Genomic DNA, 22,644 nt, shown 5'->3' with positions numbered 1-22,644 from the left:
CAGCAAGGGATAAGCCAGAGACCAATCCTCTACTGTCCACAAGCAAAGGGCAACCTCCAGGTGCTCTGGCTACAACTTAGGGTCTTCTTAGTAACACCTGCACACATAGCCCCAGGTAAGGATAACCGTTCCCTACAGGGTCTCTGGGTATCCTACAAAAAATTCTTCTAAACATCAGGAAGCCGTCATTCCATTCATCCAATCAACCAACGTTTACTATCAACATTTATCTATCAGGTACCTGGAATCGGGGCTTGTGGGAAAGACTGGAAAAATAAATCAGTAGTTTCAAGAGTGTGTTAAATGCGATGACAGGGACCAGAGTGTGTGAGGTGGGGCTGGTGTGACTGGAAAGCACTGAGGAAAGATATCTAACCAAGCAGAGGAGGTGGGGCAAGGGCCAAAGTACTGAGAGTTTAGGAAAACTGCTATCTATAGATTCAAAAGGTTCACAGTATTGGCTTAACGTTTGTCTTCTCCAAGAAGCATAAACTCTGAGATGTCTCCATTTTTCTAGCATCAAGCTCAGTACCAGACACATATTTGTTGAATAAATAAGTGAAGAAATAAATGAACAAATAATCATGAAGTGATGCAGAAGCTTGATCTTAAAGGAGAAGCAAGTAGGGGCCAGAGGAGGGGTGGGGATGGAAGGGGGCAGGGCTGAGATACGCAGGGGCCACGCCCAAAGGGACTCATGTGCCTTCTTGGATTCTTGGCAGGGCAATGATGAGATTAGGCAAAATCAACGCTCTTGAAAGAGCAGGGAGGGCAGAGGTAGGTCGGGGCAGGGTTCAGGTAGGGGAGGAGATTCACTCAGGCCCAGGAACCCTCGAGTGCAGCTGGAGTCTGAGTAGCGGTTTGGTTGCAGGGTGGATGGTGGGGGCCTGGCCTAGCTCTCAGGCAGGACAGAGAGAACCCAGCACTCTGAGAGGGGACTGGAAAAGCAAGAGGCTGGGAGACACAGCCAAATCAGAGCCCAAAGCCCACATGGTCCGTCCTTCCACCTTTCAGAGTCCACACTGAGCCCCCAGTCCCCCAACCTCCAGCTCAGAGGAAAGTGTGTGTCTGGGCAGTGTGTGCATCTGTGTGCAGACGTGTGCATGTGCTCTGGTCCTCCTACTGGCTCCCCTACCTGGCCCCCATCCCTGTCCCAGGGAGAAGGCCACACTGGGTCAGATCCTTCACTAACCTCTCCAGCTGTTCCTGCAAAACAGGCAACATGAAAAATCTGCTTTTTACAAGAAAGCCCTTTCCCTTTAAATCTCTGAGTCTTAAATCTAACTGGGGAACAATTAGTAACCTCTTAATCATCTCTCACTAAATTCCTGGGGCAAAAAAACTTTTACATCACATGCTTTCAGTGTCTGACAAATTATTCATGTTACAGAAATCTGGTCAATAAGGCAGGCAAAACTGCCTCGAGACAATGATTAACTGGGGTTCGCTTCCTTTTAAAAAAAACAGCCATCATTGAAAGCATCACGACTTCAATCCCCAAGCAGCTGTGAAAGGCTGCTGGAAGGGCATGGCTCTGGGGCACATGCCACCATCAAGGTGGCAGGAAAGCCCCCAAAGGCATCGCCCTCTGGGAGCTGAAAACTCAAAGACAGAAGCACACACAGGCTATAAGGCAGGGCAGGATTCGAAGTAAAACACAGCAAAATCAGCAGAAATCCACGAAGCCTCTGTGTTTTCCATTTGATATGTTTTAAATAGAGACTGAATTGGGATTCGGCCTTGTTCAGTCCTAATTAGATGTAGAATCACAAACAAGTCCCTTCATCGCCCGAGTCTCAGTGAGTCACGTAAAGCTAGTCTAGATCTGCCCCGTCCAATACAGTAGCCACCAGCCACACGTGGCTTGTGAGCACGTGAGGTGCGGCTTAGAACCACATGATGAAATACTATAGATGCACTGGGTGAAACAAAACATATTAAAATTACTTTCACCTGTTTAATGGGGTTATCCAAAAACCTAAAAGTATATATCTGGCTTACACTGTATTTGTATCTAGCACTGTTCAATCATGATGGCAAACCAATTTCATTTGGAGTGCCAAGGTTGGTGGGAGATCTGGCTGGGTGGGAAATGGCTTTAGGAATGGTCAAGGGCGTGGGGTTCTTGGGAGTGTGGGGCAGCCAACATTATTCACCCACTACAGGACTCTAGGACTCAAGATATCTTTCTTCTTTAACTAGGCACCTCCGTATCTCCAACCACCTCATGCTCTGTGAATGTCCATGGAGATGCCAACATTCTTTAGGGACCCAAAAGGGTCTGGCTGCTGTGGCTGATGGCTCACAGTTTCAGTACCATTACTGCTCGCTCCCAAAGGAGAACAAGTAGGACCTTCGAAGGATCTGGCTTCATAGACGGCACCTCAAGGAATCTATCACCAGAGCTTCTCCCACTGAGCTGCAGCCCAGCTGCTGACAAATTAGCTAGTCAGTGCTGAAGCTTATCACCACCACCAGCATGACCAGGAGAGAACCAGTATCTGCCCTACCCTACCCTAAATGACCATTTTAAATGCTTTAGTCCCACATTCTGGAGAGCCACACAGACATTCCAATCATGCTGGAAGGGACAGAGACGGGGCAAAGCTTCAAAGCTCAGCAGAGAGTGAGCGCCAATGACAGGCAAGCATCCAGCAGGCCAGGTGTCAGTATCCTGCTGTCCAAAGGCTCACTGGGGCCATATCCTGAGTCTCCCATAACACCTGTCTCTCTAACTCCTATTCATTCTTCAAAGCCCAATGCAAATACCACCTCCAAATAAAGTCTCCCTGACCTGAGCCTGCATGTCTTATCCACCTGTGGAATGGGGAGCTCACAGCACCATGTAGCCCAAAACAGCGTCTCACGGCAGAGGGGGATCTCCCTGCATGTTCTTTGCTAGTCTAAGTTCCTTGAAGGCACAGGCAAGACCTGCTGGCCTCAATAAGGTCCAAGATGCCCAGCACAGTGCCTCGAATAGTTAATTAAGCATCAAGTATCTGATTCATTCTCTCCTGCGTTCAGCTCCTGCTACTTCCTCAAGACTGCTAACACTCTAGTTCAAATACAGCACCAATCCCAACATGAGAGAACAAGCCAGACATCTTGGAAAGCCATTCTGGTTGTTCCCCTACACAGCTGCATGGATGTTCTGGGGAGTTAGGGGCAGACAAGGACCAGGTGGGCACAGTCTTGATATGGCAGACATCTGCTGCATTCAGGTGCAATGACACGAAGTGCCAGTTCAGAGAATGAAAACCAGGCCATGGCTCATCCAGCTTGAGGTGGAATTCAGTCCTTGACAGCTGGCTGATTAGAAACATGTGATGCCCCAGCTGTTTCCACAACCCTTTTTGTGTCCAGACCTCCAATAGCCCAAAACCCAGAAGCCTGCTTATGGGAAAATGGGCCCCAGACACCTGACCCTTCTCTTGGACCCCAGGGACTTCCTTCCTTCCAAGCCCAGCTCTTTCCTTGGTGCTCTGAAAACTCCCCAAATAAAGTTAATTTATCTTAACATACATTTATTAAGGGCATACTCTTGCAGGCAAGTGAATTAATGGGGCAAAGGGCTGGAGTAGCAATCTAGCAGCATACACAGGGAGTCAGGCCTCGTCTGCTGACTACTCTCACTACTACTGACTGATCCAAGCTCTCTTACTCCCTGGGTCTCCAGCCCTTGGGTAAAGAATCTCCATCTATCAAGACAGCACATTGTATAAGTTGTAATACTGCTCATCTCCTTTGACCCAAAATTCCATTCCTGGGAATTTATCTAAAGAAACCCAAAAGAAGGAAGAGAGAAAAACACCACGTACATAAAAACGTTTGTTCATTCACTTAGCAAATATTTATTTAGAGCCTGACCTAGGCCAACACAGCAGTCAACGCAAGAGGTACAGAACTAGGTGAGACCTGGTCAATTCTTACCTCTGAGACACTCCCAGTGAGCAGTTTCCTTTACACCAGCAATAGACAACTAGAAACATGTTCACAATTAAAATCAAAGCATAAAAGGCATAGGTATACATTTAAGAAGTCCTTATACATTATAGAAACAACAACAACAAATCCAGCCAAAATTCTAAGAAGTTCTTCAAAGCATGGCAAAGAGATTATAATCTTCATTTTAAGCCTAACCTTTGAGAATTCTGAAAAAATAAATAAGGGATGAGGCTTTGCCCTACCAAATAAGTAAGCACATTATAAAGCCACAATAATTAAACCAGCGCTCTACTGCTAGAGAATCAAAACACAGGGCTAAGTAGATAAAAAAAATGTAGCATTTCAAATCAAATCAGTGAGAAAGGTATTAATTATTAAACAACGGCATTAGGGCAACTGGCTAAAAATTTGGAAAGAAGGTATTTACAAACTATGACCTAGGTGTGAAATCTAGGTCACAATATCAAAGAAAATAAATTCAAATTTGATTCAAAATTTGAATGCAAAATAAGAACCATTTAAATTAATAAAAGAAGATGCCTTTGTAATTAAAATTTTGTCTCTTTCTGCAGCTTGTGACAATAGATGCATAGATTTCTGCCAAATTTTGAAGATATGCAAGGGATGGTCTTGACTTACTGTGTGCTGGACATTGTGTTAAACACTTTATACATACCATCATTTAAAGTTCATAACAATCTCACAAAATAGTATTATTTATTTACCCAAAGTATTACCTACTTGGACTCTGGAGCCTAACTGTCTGGGTTCAAATCCCAGCTCTGCCACTTGCTGGCTGTATTAGGCAAGTCACCTAACCTGTCGGGGCCTTGGATTCCTCGTTGGGAAGATGCGAGTAACAGGAACCTACTTCGTGTCCTGTTGTTATGAGGATTAAGTGAGTTAATGCGTGTTAAGCTCAGAACAGTGCTTGGCCCACAGTAACTACTCATTAGGCATCAACTATCCATATTATCATGATCACCCCCAAGATCTCACAGCCATTTGGCACAGTCAAAATTCAAACTTGGGTCTGTGTTATTTGTTTTCAAGGGGGAGAATGAGAAGGACATGTCCGAGACAAAATCCATCCTCTCAGCATTTCAGCAGGAATCACAAGTTCCTCTATGGTCTTTCTCAGATACTGAAATGTTGATGACCCCAACAAAGAGCCAAGTTCATTTTTAAAATCCTATAAGTGTGTTGGCTTCACTGGTAAGGACAACTCCCATATCAGAGGCTGGTCTCCCCAACAGTACAGAAGGTCCTCTGGACATCAAAGGGGTGTCAGCACAGCTTCACTGGGTAGGAGAAAGCGTGACTGTCCATCAGCCTCTAAAGTGCTCCCACTGTATGCTCTGAGCCACAATTCTGCTCTAAGGACATTTCTTAAAAAGTAGACTGCAGTGACCAGTAAGGCGGCCACATACAAACAAACACAGAGAAGAGAGAAACTGTTCTCCAGCATAATAGGATCATCAGGTCTCCAAGTCCAAAGAACCCCCTGTCAGTCTCTCAGGTTCATGCTCCCTGACATTCTCCTGGTTCATCGGCCTTGGGCCTAGGCAAGAGCATCCTAACTGGTCCAAACCCTCTTCTTACACCTACCCAGTGAAGTCATACATATCCCATGCTTAAAACTCTCTGATGGCTTCCAAGTACTGAGCAATCTGGCACGGTAATCTGGCCCACATGGCCCCACACTCCAAGACCATAGCCTTTCCCCCCACACAACAGGCACACAGGAGCCAGTTCAGCTTCAATGATCCCTGCTCCTACTGCTCTAACCCCCACTTGCAAAATCCCACTCGCTCCTCAAAACCCAATTCAAATATCCTATCTACGAGGCCATCTGATGTCCCTTACAGAACCAGTCATGCTGTATGTGATGACACAGCACTTCAGTCACCCACTTAGTATGAAACTCTGGGCTCTTCCCCAAAAGGTCAGGTCTACCATGTTTATAAGCCAGAAGAACAGCATAACCAGCGGTTACAACAGAGCCACAAAAAGGAGAATACAGACGGGTTAAGTTTGTACACATCATAAAAAGCAACTTAAACTGCAGGGATAGTTTGACTCAGCCATTATTTCTTAAAAGGATGCAATGCCTGTTCATCATGAAGGAATTTTTGCTTCTTAAATCTAAAGAAGGATATCTGGATTTCCAAGGTAATTCTTTCATAAGCAATAAAAAGCACAAGAATACTGTAAACAGCCTGATAATACAAAACAAAACTCGGATGAAAAACAGACTACAACCCCATATCTGATAACCACTGGTTCCAAATTTTCTTCTGAACATTTCAAAATCATGAGCCTGGAAACAATCTCAAGGGATCTGGCCCAGTACCAATGAATGAAAAAAAAAAGTAATTTTTCCCTGGAAGGGTTTTGAAATCTGTTTCATCCCAGCAACAGATGCTGAGAGAGAAATAACATGGGACATCCTGGCTCCTTGGAGCATGGAGGTCAGCTGCAGGGACCTCCATGCCTCTAATGAACATGACAAGTTCTTAGTTTTTAATCTTTTTAAACTGCTATCTTGACATCAGCATTTTCATATATCTTATTATGCAAAATAATTACATGAATTATAATCTAAATCCTTTTCAAAAGCTGAGTAAGAACTCAGACCCCATTACCGCTCCCCCTGCCAATCATTTTCCCCAGACAGTCTGAGCGGGAGGCGGGCAGCCTTTCCCTGGGGAGGTGCCCTACTTCTCATCCATTCCGGAAGATGAGTTCTGCCATCTCTAATACTCAAGCATCTTCTTTTAAAAAGCAAACACCTGGAGGAGGGGAGAGGCTAGTTCAAGTGGGTTCAATCCCCAGTCCCTCTATTTAAATAAACAAACAAACAAACAAACAAACCTAATTACCCGCCCCTCCACAAAAAAAGCAAACACCTGGATAGAACAGACATTCCTTTAGCCACTCTTAAACTAATGGAGATTACAAACTCAGGGCAATCGGCTAAGAGAAAAGAGCCCAGCAGAACACAGACAAGCAAATGTGTGCTCTAGAAAAGAGGACAATAAAGATAACTGGGCTTGTGAGGGGCCTGGCCTGAATGACAGATTTCACCAAGACAAGGGCAGGGACAGGCCACTCTGTGGGCCTGCTCTTCCCTGGAGGCAATGTGGAAGCCTGTTAAAATGCTTTCTGTTTCAGACAGAAGGAGAGCACGTGGCCTCTGAGTGACCACAAGCTACATTCCTGTGGTTCCCTATCAGCTCTGCCATTGCACAATTAGGCAGCGCCAGGGTTTCACGAGCTCAGAGTAAAGAAAACTCCTGCAGCGACAACCAGCAGACTGGCGGACAGCCCCCGCCACCTTGGCCTGCAGGCGCTCCCTCTGCCGTGCACCACTGCAATGTTCTAACTTGATGTTTTCTAACTTAAAAGTAGGACACAGGAATGACTGACTTAGTATGAAGTTTTACACACTGGGGTTGGGGAGGGGCAGATTCCCGGGCTCCACCCACCAGAGACCGGGGAACAAGGGAGCCTGGTACTAGAAGTCTGCCTGAACTTTCAGTGAGTTTACAGGGGTGTCTGGGAAGCATGTTGACTTCTAACAGTCTTTTAAGATAGAGCTGGTGTCTCAGGAAAGTGTCAGACGGTCCTCACATCATTCTGTTATTCACCCCTCTCTCGGTGAAAAGCTGGAGGCTCTAAAAGTCCTTACTAGCTATTTGGTGGTGGAAATCATTAAAACTCACTCTCCCATAAACACCTTAAGTATGCCAAGCAAACAGTATCGCCCACCAGGAGGTCCCCTCTGAATGGCCCTGGAGGAAACCTAGCATGTGGTGGTGTGCCAGGGACTAAGTGATCGGCACAGAGACAGAAACCTCAGGGCCATCGGGAAATTGGGGGTAGAGAGTCTCCGGCCCCAAACCACTGCTCTGGAGCATAGAAACTCAGAATGCAAAGAAGGTAGTGGACGTAAACCACAGAGTGTCAACCTACAGAATAAGGGCTCACGCTTCACTGCTCTCCACCTACGCAGTTTAGTTATTTCTAGTCCACTTAGACAACCATCCTCAGACAAGGCCAGCCTTCACTTCACAGCCAAAGAGAACAGTCATTTGTCATTTGGAGAGCGGTGTTGCTCAGAGAGGGCCGCAGAGGTCTGCAGCAGAAGGGTCGGACCATGGGTAAGGATGCAGAGCACTGAGGTCCACCCTGACCTACCACCGAATAAGAATCTCCAACGGGGAACCCCCCCAATCTGCATGTTAACAGGGTCCCAAGAGGCTCATTCCCTACACTAAACAAACCTGAGAGCCACAGCTCTCAAGGAGGTGCTTCCCTTGACACAACAGAAATGAAAGAAAGGCCTATCAGCACGTTACCTCTGGGACAGTTACACGTGAGAGAGCTGTGTAAACTGTAAAGCTTAAAAAACTGGTTCACTTCTGAGGCCAGAGGGCAGGGCTTACAGAGCAGCAGGAGAAAACACTCCGAGGCTGGTCTTCCTCTGCACGCCTCCAGGAGAAAGGTCCTGAGCAGGGGTGCACAGGCCCTGTCCCTGCCAGGGAAACACCACGCATGTCCATTATCAATCGACCCCCCTGGAAGTTTATCATTTACATTGTTAATTTCCAATCCTCCTGTGACCAAATGTCTTACATCTCTGCCGCAACATCAAAGAGATAAATGTACAATTTTAGTACCTATATACAACAAGTCAAAACAGAATAAGCCTAATTTCCTACTAATGGATTAAGATGGAAATATGAAGCAAACAGCACAAACTGCTGGGTTTAAATTAGCTAAATATTGCTCATGTGTCTGGGGGAGGTTTAGCGCCAGAGCTGTCACTAACTAGATGTGGGACTCAGTTTCTCACTGTGTCATACAGGACACAGGGCGGGCTGATCTGAGGGTGTCTTCAATTCTGACTCAGGGATAATGACCCTTGGAACAAACACACTGAATGACTTCCTCCACCTCACACAGCCACTTAATGACAATGCCCTAATACACCCCAGGACAAGAAAGAACAAGCTCCTTGAGGCTGCTAGATGCCCACGGGGCCTTACCCAACAAAGACTGTTAGGTGAGTGGCTGGCTGGCTGCATCAGATTTCAAGTCAGGCCACCTTCTCTGCAAGTACAATCTCCCCTGGAGACCACGAAGATGGAAAAGGAAATGAAAACTGGGCTTGCTGCCGAGAAATAATTCCTATCATTCAAGATCAACATCTCTGGTAACTCTGGCCGTCCGCCTCCAGCCCACGGACGCTCAGACAAGCTCTTGCCTGAGGACAGACTGCTCGGGGGAAGTCTGCTCTCTCCAGCAGGGCTGGCCCTGGACAGGCACAGAGAGGTGGCCAAAGGACCTCAGCTCCTGACTCTCCCCTTCACCCCCAGATTCCAGTTCTCCCACACAATCAATCTGGAAAAGTTAAGCAAAAAGTTAAGTTTGCAAACTCAAGAAAAGACGCTGATTCCCATCAGACTAGGAACACTTCTTGCTGATCGAAGAGGAACTAAGTCTTTGAACAGCGACACAATTATACCAAAACCAACCAACTCCCCAGCCCATTTCTCCAGGGAGCCCTTCTCAGTAATCAGGCATAGGGATCTCCAATTCCACAATGCCCACAGAAATTATTACACGAACCACTATTTCTAGCTCTGGGCAAAATCCAGATCAGTGCTTTACTTTCAAGATTCTCTGCCTGGCTCTTTATTTACCATGGAAAGATGCCAGACCTCCCTCGGAATCAAAAAACGGACAGATATTTGATATTTACTTCCAACACTGAATACTACAGACAAATATGGTTTCTCCCCAAAGTTTTTTCAGAGCTATCAGCGGCTAACCTATTTTTAAAGTCTTAACACTGTAGTTTCTTAAATGAATGGAAAATTTCCACTGCTGTAACTGCAGAAAAGGCATAATGCTTACAACATGGTGGATGCTCAAAAATATGCTAAATGAAGAAATGGACCCCTCAAATCTCCTTTTATGCAACAAGAGCACACCACACACCCACCCCAGGAGGACGTGAGGGTCTGAAGTGCTCACTCAGTCAACCAGTATACACTGAGCACCTGGTCTGTGCCTGACACTCCTCTAAGCATTAAGGGTGAAGTGGTGAATCCCGGACAAAACTCTGACCTCGGGGAGCTTATGCTCTAGTAGCACACGGCATCAGACGCTCAAAACCCAGAACAGGACTAGACCCACTTTAAGGAGCAACACTATCCTGAATCTGTGGATTCGGGGTTTCCTGCACTGCCTAGTGAGCTACTGTTCACTGGGTGATCATGAAACCTGCCGCCTCTCCCGGGACCACTTCAGCTTCTTGCCCCTGAGAAGGCCTCACACACACAAGTGCCTGGTGTGTTCACACCATCGAGCTCTCCAGGTAGAGTACTTAGCAGAATGCTAGTCAGAAGCGCCACTACTTCCTAATTCACTATTCCATATTGCATCCACTCTGGGAAAGCATCAAAATCCACTGAGGCCTGGGCCTGCTAGGATGCAGGTAAACACCCAGTCAATGTCATTAAGACGCTACCACATACATCTCTAACAGAACTGAAAATTCCTAATCAAAACTCCTTCCAATCCCCTAACTGGACAGTCATTTCTATAATAACAGGGTTCTTTTCTTTCTCCGGAGGGAGGGTTATTATTCACATTTTGTTCTGACCAGAGACGGGAAGGCTGCAGCCCAGAGGCTGAGGAGTAAAGGCACCTGAACAAGGGGACCTGTCCCGCCCTCAGACGCCCCGGTGAGGTGGGAGAGCTGGTGTTCAGGTGTCAGCCTGAATGCATGCGCCCCCTCCTTCCATTTCTCAAGCAACAGTTATCTCCAAAGAGGAAGGAAATTGGCAATGTGCGTGTGAACAAAGCCAGTGAGAGGAGCCAGTGAAGGTGGCCAGAAGGAATGCTTCAGGGAAGGCGGTCCACCAGGTGGGGCAGGCCTGGGCCACACAGCCCCCGGGCCCATGGCACAGACCACAGCAGCCCCTACTCAGAGACAACAGTGCTTAAGAAGCAACAGACCACCAGATCTTCAACTTCGCATTTATCTACTTTAAAACTGTTTACCAATGCATAACCTATTAATATTTCAACTCTTACTACACAAGATAACCCTCCAACACAATTAGATGAAAACACTGGACATAACCCACCCATCAGTTTGGGAGGGAAAAAAAGCACAACTATTTATCAAGCTCTGCTGAAAATTCTTTACTCATTCCTACAACTCTGGCCCCAAGGCTTTCCCCTTCTAAAGGGTATGCCTCCTGCCATCAGGCTCTCCAGAGTCCCCCACACACCTCAGGGCCTCTGCCCTGCCATCTCCTCTCCCTGCAATGCTCTACTCCCCTCTCCATTCCTCCAGTTTACACTTCCTTCGGGTCAAATGTCACTTCCTCAGAAAGTCTCCCTGGCCCTCCTCCCTCCAAATTAGCTTAGGACCACCCCCATCACACACGCACCCCATCGCTCTCCTTTGAAACTTCACAGCACTGGTTGGTGTTTGTTTCATTTTTATTAATGCCTGTCTCTGGGCTACACAGAGAGCTCCCCAGACAGGAACTGTGTTCATCTTGTTGGGTCTGTACCCCTAGTGCCTAAGCACACAGAATGAGTGAGTGAGTGAATGAATGAATGAACGAAAATTGCCCAGCCCCTCCTAAAACACGAGTCAGTGAACTACAGCCCAAGGGCCGTATCAACCTGCTGCCTATATTTACGTAGCTAGAAACCAAGAATCGTCTTTACATTTTCAGACAGTTGAAAAAAAAATCAAAAGAATAGTATTTTGTGACTTGTGAAAATCACATGAAGTTCAAATTTCAGAGCCCAGAAATAAAAATTTGGGGACCACAGCTACACTCCTTCTCTAGAACAGCAGAGTAGTGGCAGAGACGGCACAGGCTCAAGACCTAAAACATCCACACCCGGCCTTTTACATTCAACATTCCCTCTCTGCTACCAGTGTCCTCAGAGTCTAGACCATGGGCATGAAACACAAGAGATCTGAAGTTAACGACTGACAGTAATCCCTGCCTGGACTCCTGATGCCGGTTATGTTTGAGCATTCACTGAAGAGCAGCCAACTCTGTGACATGTGGTGAGACTGTCATTTAATACATTTGAGAATTCTGGCTGATTGCTTCTAAAATGTCGGCGCTTACACCAAAACCAATGCTAGGTAACAGCCTTCTACTCATTCATTCAACAAATGTCTACCTGGGTACCTACTCTGTGCAGGCACTGTTCTTGGAGCTGAGGATACAAACAGTGGTCCGCAGGGGTCCTCCAGAGCAGGGAACAGGGTGGAGATTTATACTACAATGAGAACTGTGTGACAGGCAGTGGGAAACAGTCACTGGGATATCACACACAAGAGACTGTACCTGCCTTTAAGGAACTTACCCACTAGGAAGCCATGACAAACTAATGAAAAGTTATGTCTCGATAAAACATTTAAATAATACTTCAAGACCCCTGAGCGGGTGCTCCAGGGAAGAACAGCTTAGCAGAACCATTTAGCCAGCGAGGCTGGTTCACCACATCTATTTTGTACTGAACACACTATGATTAGCCAAGCTAACAAATGTTTGTCATTAAGCTGAGAGCAGTTTCAACACCAGAGAATGTGCATCCTTCCCACAAAAGTGGGTTTTAAGAATAGGGACACATGATTGTTCAGTTACATGTGACTCAGAAACCAGCACACATGTCCATCTGAACACCAAATGCCTTCAAGAAAGGGAGCAGAGGGAGCAGGGTTCATCTGCTGACAGTCTGATGGTACTCCTTGCTCCGGAGGCTGCAGAGACCTGGCAGGGCAGGATTTACCCCCAATCACATGCTCTCCTTCCCTAAGTGCCAGCTCACTCCAGAACTGTCTCCTGAGCCTCAGATCCCAGTTGAGCTCAGTGAGAAGCCTCCAGCACCACCCCCGCCACACACACAGGAAGTATTAGACTCTGCCGGACTGTTGTAGCAGTTTCCCAATGTCTAGTATTCGGTACCATACATTCTGGTAAAGAATCAGTAGGTAAAACGTTCCTGGTGCTTTTTTTCCGTGTGAAAAGGACAGAAATCAAATGCTGTAAACGAAACACCATGACATATTATCTAATTCCAAGCCACTGGAATCCAAAGCAAAAAAAGGTGGACTTTGAGAACAGATGACAAAATCGGATACTCGGACACTCATTGTTCCCAGCCTGTACTACCAAAGAGGGTCTGACACTACATTCATGATCTCAGAAAAATCACATCCCCTCTCTGGCCTCCATCCCCTCTCCTGTAAAATAAGGCGCTGGGCCACATCCCTCAGTTTAGGAATAGAGAACTTTACCAAGAAATTCCAGTATCAGCTTTCATTAAGACTCAAATAGTAAAACATTTTGGAAAAGTTCAACAAAACCACAGCATCTCCAGAGAAGGTGGAAAGTTGCTTTAAAATAAGAAACATATGATAATACAATAAGCAAATCACTGATTTTTTTTCTTTTCTTTTTAACCCATCGAAAGAAATGGTACGTATAAAGCTATATATAACTAGCTGAAGCTTGAGGGGGGCTTAATCCTCACGAACCTACAATCCCCCTTAGAAATCGAGGTGGGGGCGTTGAGCAGCCTTAAAGCTTATGTGAATCAATTCTTGGATCTGAAAGGTGTAAAAGGAAGATAAATTGCTAATTTCCACTTTTACCAACATACGATATTTACTCCCACGGTTCGAAAGGAATCACCATATGCTAAAATCCAACCTTCTTAAAATGCACCCCCACTCTGCAACCCTACACGTTGGCTGCTCCTTTCTGTGGAAAAGCCTTGCCTGTGTTTCCATTTCCATTGTTTTTATAAAGCAGATCCTTGGCTGCGGGCATTTTGTCTTACTCTGTGACTAATTCAACTTTACATGCCAAAATATTCCATAGTCAGTAACCCATGTGAAGATCGAGTTCCTTTTTTTTTAAAGAAATATTCTGAACATACAAAAAGACGGATAAAATAATATAACAAACAGCAGTGTACCTACCACCCAGTCCTAGAAATAAAACACTGCAAGAACACTGGAAGCCCCTGGGCACCCACTCCCACTCACGTTCCCCTCTGTTCCCAAGTGGTAACCACAATCCTGAATCTCCTGAATCCAGGGCTCATCACCCACACGCAGCTCTCTCACGCACCACGCAGCATATACATTTACACTATCTTCTTAATCTTTCCATCAGTGATACCACTTTGAATGCAACCAATCTATTACTTTGTTTTCCTTGCTCAATTTCATGTTTATGACAGTCATCCATGTTAACACCTACAGCTCTCATTCCCTTCTGTTCACTGATGCATAATATTCCATTATATGAATGGATTACATAATTGGCCAAAGTCACTACTTGGTGTTTCATATGGCTGCCTAGTACCTACTCTGTGCCACCCATTTTCCGTAACATATTCCAGAATTCTCAAAACCACCTAATGAGGAAGGTAGGATTCCCACTAGACCAAAGCAGAAACTGGGACAGATGGGTAGTGTAACTTGTCCAACACTTGTGAGTGGCAGATTCAGGCTGCAAGTTCAAGCCCATCCAGTTCTAAAGCCACATTCCCAACACTGTACCTTGTAGCCCCACTTATGTAGATACCTCCATTATTCAAAAAGGTTAAAAATCTGATAGAAGGCTCTAAAGCCATCTGAGAAAATCTGAAACAGGATGCTCCATTTTCTTTTTTAACAAACAATTCCACAGGAAATTCAGCTGTACACAGGGACAGTCCATGTGCACAGTTAGCACAAGACTTTCTTTGGCAAAAGTCCCTATGCACTCACCGGAGTCACTCCCAAGTTTATACAAATGCTTTCTAAGTAAGCCCGAGTTGAACTGCAACTCTCCTTGGCTTCCTTTGGAGAAACAGGCTGTCTGCACCCACTTAAAGAAGGGATAGAGGAGCATAAAAGAACACAGGAATCAGATTTTGCTCAAAATGGCAAGAGCTGAGTTGACAGAGGTCTAAGAACAACCTCAGGGAGCAGCTCCAACTGCTGCTGGCTTCAGAGATGCTGGGAACAGCCGTTTGCTCGCAAGGCCAAGGGCGCTAGGCACAGCCCACTCTGCTCTCCACTTGGCCAGCTCTGCAGAGAGCTTTCACACATCCCAGCCCAGCCCTGCTGCTCTGGAGAAAGCCCAGATTGCAATACGGAAGAGAAGAGAGAAAGAGGAGTGAGGGTGGAGGCTCACAGGAACCAGGCAAGGGAGTGAAGCCAAGGCCCAGACTCCCAGGCCCTCAATGGAAGCAGAGAGCCCCTAGGAGATGATGGGACCCCCAAGGGCAGGAGAGGCTTCTCAGCACCAGGGCCAGGACTCCTGACTTTAGTCCCATGCTTCTACATAGTGTGTTTCTCCACTAGAAGATTAAGGAAGCCTCAGTGGGCAAGGCACAGCTGCTGAAGCCACCCTTTCCCATCTCTCCCAGCCAAAATACGGAGCAAGCAAACAGGCTCTGCCACTTAATGGCTGTGTGACCTTAGCTGGGGCGTTCCTGCCTACTTGGGCGGGGGTTGCCCCGCATTATCTCTAAGAGCCCTGCCATCTCTGCCTCTCTCACTATAGCACTGAATGCAACAACATTTACGAGTGATAAGAATATAATTCATGTAATTCCAACACCCCCATTAAGTATATACTACTGTTATCCGCATTTTACAGAAGAGGCAGATGAAGCACAGAGAGGTTAATGACTCACCCAAGGGCAAGAAGCCTACAGTCATGAATGCCTGGGAGGGGTACACAGGACGTCCAGGAGATGGGGGTGGGAGGGCAGAGAAGGGCCCGAGGGAAGGCGCAGAGGGAGTTAACGGGTTAGGGGACTGAGTAGCCCCCAGCCCCTCCAGCCTAAGTCCAGGTAAAGGGCTTGAGATGGAGACACGGGGACAGAGTACGAGGAAGTAGGGAAAGGAGAGCAGATTGGCTTTAGAGAGAGGAGGGTGGATGGAGAAAGTCCGATGGGCAAAGGAGGTAGGCTTAGCTGGCGGCGGGGGTATCCCGGGAGGCCAAGGAGGGGAGCCGGGGAGGGACGTGTGGGCGGGTTCCGCGGGTAGGAGGCAGGTGAGGGGCGGCGGGTCCCACCTTGAGCACCGTGACGGCTCCCGCGCTGTGCACCTGGAAGTGCGCGGGCGGCTCGGCGCCGGTCTCCGCCGCCTCGTCGGGGCCCGTGTAGCTAAAGCAGGCGTCCGCGATGTCCAGGTGGCCGAGAGGCACAGCGTCCTGCGGGCTCTTGAAGTAGTAGAGGTAGCAGCGGCGCGCGTCGAACACGAACCAACGGCTGCGGTAGCCGCGCAGCGGGCCCTTGCCCGACAGCTTCTGCAGGTAGCCGCACAGCCGCGCTGGCTCCCGCCCGGGCCCTGCCCCAGGCTCCGCCGCTGACCCCGGGGCCGCACCCTCGCCGCCGCTGCCCTCCTCCGCCCGGGCCCCGGGCCCCGGCATCGCCAGCCCGCACGCCAACCGCCGGCGCCCGGGCCCCGCGCGCCTCCGCGCTGCCGCCGCTGCGCCCCCTCCCCTCAGCCCCGCCCGCTCCGCACGGCTGTGCGGACGCGCAAAGCAGCCTGGGACTTGTAGTCCCGCCCCCGCCCGCCCCCGGGAGCTCCCGCCCCGGCCCAGGGTCCCCGCAAAACACCCCGGAGGAGACCTGGGCGAGTCACACATGCTATCAATGCCTTGCTGTGACGAGGGGCTCAAAACCCTGCGCTGCTGGGCTGAAACGTTCTTTTTCTTTGTGGGAGTGTGGGTTACACGAGAGAATGCACTTCTCAAAACCCATCGAGTGTCCCCTTAAAACTGTGCATTTTTAGTCTATGTAAGTTATTACAAAACTGTATTTTTAAATCTCTGCCCTGCCAGAGTCACAGACTAGTATTGCAAAAATGAGAGAGCCTATTGCTTGGAGCTGAGTGGGTGCTCAGTAAATATTTATAGAATGCATGAATGAAAGCCAAAGCATTTCCCACCTCTCTAGACTTTGGTTTGTTCTCTGAATTCAACAAATATTTACTGAGCGCCTTCTATGTGCCAGGTACAGTTCCAGACACTGGAGGATACAGCAGTGAACAAGCCAATCATTTCCCTGCCCTCATGGAGATACTAGTCTAGTAAGGGAGAGCGAAAATACACACAGAAAAAATCAGGTAAATGTATACTGTGTTGCGTACAAGCTATGATGAAATTTTAAAAGGATCACCACTTAAATAGCACATATTACTTACCCCTGCTTTATATATTAACTCATTTGAACTCACAACAACTTCAAGAGTGGGGCCTGGCTGAGTAAGAAAAACTCAACTTGTAAATTGTTTTCTAAGGGAGGGACATTTTTATGGTGACTATGAAGTTGGCATGATGTTACACTTTGTAGATGTTTTAATGAAATGTTTATTAATTTTGATTTTCCTCTTTTTCTTAGGTTTTGGGGCCAATACATTTTTCTTAGGCTATAAACATTTCCTAGGCCCCTTGAAAGCTGGACCTGCAGTATCTAAGGGATAACTAGCTTTCCTGGCCCTTGCCAGGCTCTGGCCAGGCCCAGAATGTGGCCCACTGAGGAGACTGCTCAGCCACAAGCCCTGAGATCCCACAAGAGGGGCAAAGTGTGGAGGCCTTGAAGCCAGCAGCAACATCTCAGCAGGGGCCCCTGGAGGGCTGAGCCAAGCAGAAATGGCCCAAGCCTTCCAAGCTTCCAAGAGCCTCCAGGACCAACCCCAATACCCTCTCGACCCTCCAGACCTCTCCCACCCCCGGCCCTGCACTGCCCTGCTACACGATGGACCTTTATCTCGTCTCTCTTAGCACCTCCCTCCATGTTCAATTTGTTCAATTTTTATAGTTTATGTAAAATGCTAAACAAATGAATCTTCAGTTTCCCCCACTTTTCTAACCAGATCACCCCCTTCAAGACCCTCCTTCACAGAAATTCTGGGGCTGCCTCTGGTGGCTCCTAATTCCCTGGACCCCTCCTTCTTCAATGGCTTACTGACATTTTGCAGTTCCCAAGGTCTCTTAGGTTAAAGGTCAACGTCCTGTGGTCAGAGGACAGCTTTACCCGGCCAGTGTGCCTCCTCGTTTCCAGTATGGGTGAGCTTGGTGCCCAAGGGTCTGCCCTGCCTGCCCATGTGAGCCCTTGCCCCCTCGAGCCTCTCAGGAACCCAGTGACCAGAAGGAAGTGGCCAACCCAGGAGGAAGTGGCTGCTGTTTACTAAAAAGAGGAAATTTGGGCAGTGAACTTGCTCCCACATGGCCAGCCTCTGTGCAAACCCCCCAGGGACACAGAGCCAGCAACTCATCCTAGGCCAGTTTCCCCAGAGAGAGACGGGGTGAGAGGCCTCTGATGAAGCACCCAGCCACCCTCTGCCTTTGTGTCTGTCAGACCCCAGAAGGACAGAGGTGGCTAAGACCCTGGCCTACCACAGGGGGCACTTACAGTCCTGAGGGGCGGCCAGAGAGGAAAGTAGACCTTACCACCTGATATGCTGTGTGTCCTTAGGCACGTCTGTGCCCTCTCTGGGCTGCAGTTTCCTACCTGTACAATGAAGGAACGGATGGTGGGGTGATCTACACAAAGGCCCTGCCCGGCCTGCTCTGAAGTGTATCAGCGGCATGAGGCACAGCTGAGAGGGCCTGTGGTTCTTCCTACAGCTCCCAGGCCAGTGGAGGCTCTGCTTTTTTCAGGCTCCATACTCAAAGATCTCTTGACTTTTCCAGCCATTACAGCTGACCTCACCCTTCCCTCAGGGCTCTATTTCAACCTGTGGGCTTAACTGCCCACTCTGGTTAGTGCAAGCATTACCATTTTGAGGGTAACATATTTTTATCTTCCCCAGCCCTGCCAGAGAAGCCACCCTAACCAACTCTGCCACCATAAACGGCACAAATGGAGGCCTGCTGCCTGGGGCAGAGTGCTAGCAGAGATGGCTCCAACATTTGGGAGTGTAGGACACAAGGCAAACTTGGTAGGGCCTCGCTAAACCTGGAGCGTACGTATCTGGAGGTTGTTAGCCTGGACGGGGAGGGGAATGGAGTTCATGCGGAGAGGGGCTAGTACCAGAGCTGTGGGGGCTGAGTGCTGGAGGGTTGGACAGGGAGGAGGGAGAGCAGGACCGACTTCAGAGCAGAGGCTGCATTGACCAGGATGAACAGCTCCCACGGAGGACCCCACCACCGCCAGGGAGAAGGCCGTCCATGTGTTTCCACACAGCCCCGCACCACACTGACGGGGCTGCTGAGAACAGTGGTTCCGGTGGGGGGGGGGGGCTCCTAAATAAAGGAGGGGCTATGTGACATCGGGCGGGTCCCCCAGCCTCCCTGTGCCCCAGTTTCTTCATCTGTAGAATGCGGCATAATAATAGCATTTACCTCCTAGAGCTGCTGTGAGGTTTAAACAAGATAACAAACGCAAAGCTTTGGCACAGCCCCTGATGCGTGTGGGCGGTAAGTCCTCAGAATGGCAGTTGATTCGTTTAACAAACATCCCCAGTCTGCTCTTTGCCTCCGCTGGTGTTGAGTGATGCTGAAACTCCTGAGAAGGACTGGGCCTGTCCCCTGCGGCAGGAAGCTCACAGCCTACACGGGTTGGGGAGCTTCAGAGAGAAGAGTCCCGCCAGGGGACCCTCTCAGCCTAGATTTGCAGACTCGGGCTTCCAGGAAGCCTCATTTCCCTACCAAACTAGCAGGCAAATCTACACACACCCATGGTTCTCTTTCCTAGAGGGAAGGCATCTGGGGTGCTGGCCAAGCTCCCAGCCCTGAGCACCAGGGAGTCAGAGTTCAGATGACTAGAGGCCTGAGTGCCTCCAGGAGCTGCTGGAGGGTGGGAGGTTTGCAGGGGCTGGATACTAGGCAGGTGAGGCCCGCATAGGAGCTAGGGAGAGTCACATGGCCCGGGGAGCAGGTGAGGACCTGGCTGCAGGGGAGGCTGAAGCTGTGGAGGCCTTGACCTTTCCAGCCACTGTCCTGTTTCTGGGCCTGGCACTATGCTTAGGACACCATAAGCCCTTCTGCCTTTCCTGCTCACCTTTCCCAGGGACCCTCTTGCCATCATCTTCCTAGCACCCCATCCCTTAGCCAAACCTGATCTCACATTCTTCCCGCCTTCTCACAGAAGCAGTAGGACTGCAGCTCCCCCTGCCACCCGCTCCAACGTATGTAGCCCAGTTTGGGAGGTGGGTGCACCTTAACTGAAAGCTTGAAGAGATGCCATTCTAATGGTAGAAGTTTAGACATCATTCTGGTTGGGTAAGGGGGTCTTCAAGGAGTTTAAAAGGTACTTGCACAAGCAAAGCAGTAAGAGGACAAGACCTTGGAGGAGATCCAGAGGCAGTCAGGATGTGATAATGGACAGTGAGGAGACCCAGAAAAAGCTGCTCTTAGAGTGAAGAGGGGAGTGTTTTAAGATTTGTTTTGTATTGTGAAGTTTGGATACATTGACTAAAAACTTATTTATCTTGATTCAATGCATTTTTAAGATACTCAAAGAATTTGAGTGGCAAGGAAAGGAGCCCCAGGTAGGGGAAATCTCAAGAGCAAAGACATGGAAGTCGGATGCAGCATATACACGGGGAAGCGGGATGGGACACCTGGGTCTGGTCCCAGCCCTGCCAGTCATTTACTCTGACTCGAGCAGGCCACTTCCAGTCCTAAGTCTCAGTTTCCCCTGTGTACAATGGGGACAAGTGGAGACAGTCATACCACCTTGTCAACCTGCTATAAAGATGAAAGGAAATCACAAATATGTATTTGAAGTGCTTGTCACATGGTAGGAGCTCAACTTCATTAGCAATCTACGGTGGGCCTCCATTTTCCCAGCTGTGAAGTGACGGGAGGGAAGACCAGGACAGGGCTAAGTGAGGAGCAACCCCAGGGGCCCTGGCTGCCCAAGTTGTCAGGTGTGCTGGGCACCATGGCCGCCATCTGGCCTCCAAGAAGCTATAGAACAGGGGTTCCAACATAGGGTCCTGGGTCCCTGATCCTCCCAACAGGCCCTAAACTGAGCCCTAAGTGCCTGTTCCTTCTTCATTTCTCACTAGCAAATGGCATGCAATTAGATTTTCATTTTAACATGGGACTCAGAACTACTCACTGGAGAGGCAGGATAATCTAGAGAGAAATAAATGTGTGTCATCTTCTTGCTGCTAACTAAGAAGTACACCAGCGAGGGAGCACCTCTCATCTGAGGGTGGTTTCCCTTTCCTTCAGGGTTGTCAGGAGTCCACAGGCCCAGAGCAGGGCTGCTCTGTGGAGCAGGTGGGGCTGGTAGTGTTTTAAGACCTTGGTAAGTCCGAGGCACTCTTGCCTTTGGAGTCCCCATCTCACTACCTAGCAAATGTATTTAAAAAATAATAATTTTAATGACACAGCCACATTTTACATTTTAAAATTATATATAATATTAATTATAGTATTAATATTATGCATGTATATTCTATACTTATATAATTATAATGTTAAGATTATGTATGTATATTATATGTGACATAATATTATAGGTATATAATTTTTCTTTGCTTTGAACTTTTTGGAAATGATTACTGTTATGATTTTGCTTTGAGAATTCATTTACATTGACAATTGATAACAAGTTGTTGGCAGTTGTCCTGCACACTTGGGGATTCTTGTGAGATAAGACAACTTGACCTCCAAACCATTTTCAGATATGATACTTTCATGAATGCTAAATAAAGCTGATGCAATATTACATTGTATGGACATTTACTTATATGTATGTTATAATTTTGCAGTTTTCTCCTTTTGAATTTTGGAGCCAATACTGGTAAGTTTTTTTTTTTTTTTTCTTTTTTCAGGTCTCAGACATTTTTATCAGCCCTTGTAAGGTCTCAGTACCTGGCCATTGTCCTATGAATAAACAGAACTGCCTGTCTGGTGGGAGGATGACTGTAAGGAGCATCTTGGGGTACGACCTTCCTTCCCCAATAGCCGTGATCTGCAGATGAAAGGACGAGCTCACTCAGTGACATCAAGGGGCCAAAAAAGTCACAGTAAAATTGGTGACCTCTCTGAACCAGCATCAGCCCCCTCGCAGTTTTTCTTGCAAGCTGGGGGCCTCCAAATGACTGAGCTTGAATATGTTATCCATTTGTCTATTCATTCATTCAATATTTACTGAGCATAAATGAGTACAACCTCTAAAGAAGGCCATTTGGCAACATCTATCAAAATGACAAATGCAAATACCCTTTTGATTGAGCAATCCCACTTCTGGGAATGTGTTCCATGGATGCCCTCACTCTTACGCTTAATCAAATCTATATAAGGTTATCCATTGTTGCATTGTTGGAAGCATAAAAACACTGGAAACAACCCAAATGATCATCAACAGGGGACTGGTTACAAAAATTATGGTGCAGCCATGCTATAACAAACAGAATGGCATCTCTCTATGTACTCCTACAAAAGGAACTCTTTTTAAAAGTTTTATTTTATTTTTGGGGGGTGGGGGAGGTAATTTGGTTTATTTATTTATTTTTAGAGGTACTGGGGATTGAACACAGGAACTCATGCAATCTAAACACGCACTCTAACAAGGAACTCTAAGATATGTTATTAAATAGTTTTACAAGGCAAGGTGCAAGACACTATATAGGATTCTACACTTACATTAAAAAGGGAAGAAAATAAGAATATACACATGTGCTTG

The 22,644-nt window shown here is 47.6% G+C and overlaps 1 protein-coding gene across 3 annotated transcripts in view; it reads right to left on the bottom strand.

Moving 5' to 3' along the window:
• The window catches only part of TBC1D2B (TBC1 domain family member 2B), a 71,717-nt gene extending 55,254 nt beyond the window's left edge, over window positions 1-16,463 (bottom strand). For all 3 annotated transcript variants that reach the window (XM_032469099.1, XM_032469101.1, XM_032469100.1), the window contains exon 1: window positions 16,071-16,463. In XM_032469099.1, the coding sequence (XP_032324990.1) occupies window positions 16,071-16,427 (357 nt within the window). In that variant the 5' untranslated portion in view covers window positions 16,428-16,463. The remainder of the gene's footprint in view (window positions 1-16,070) is intronic.
• Window positions 16,464-22,644: the final 6,181 nt, after the last annotated feature.

The sequence above is a fragment of the Camelus ferus genome, chromosome 27 (genome assembly GCF_009834535.1).
Source record: "Camelus ferus isolate YT-003-E chromosome 27, BCGSAC_Cfer_1.0, whole genome shotgun sequence".
Lineage (NCBI taxonomy): Eukaryota > Metazoa > Chordata > Mammalia > Artiodactyla > Camelidae > Camelus > Camelus ferus.
The sequence above is the reverse complement of the archived record's forward strand: the minus strand, read 5'-3'. Positions and strand labels throughout refer to the sequence as shown.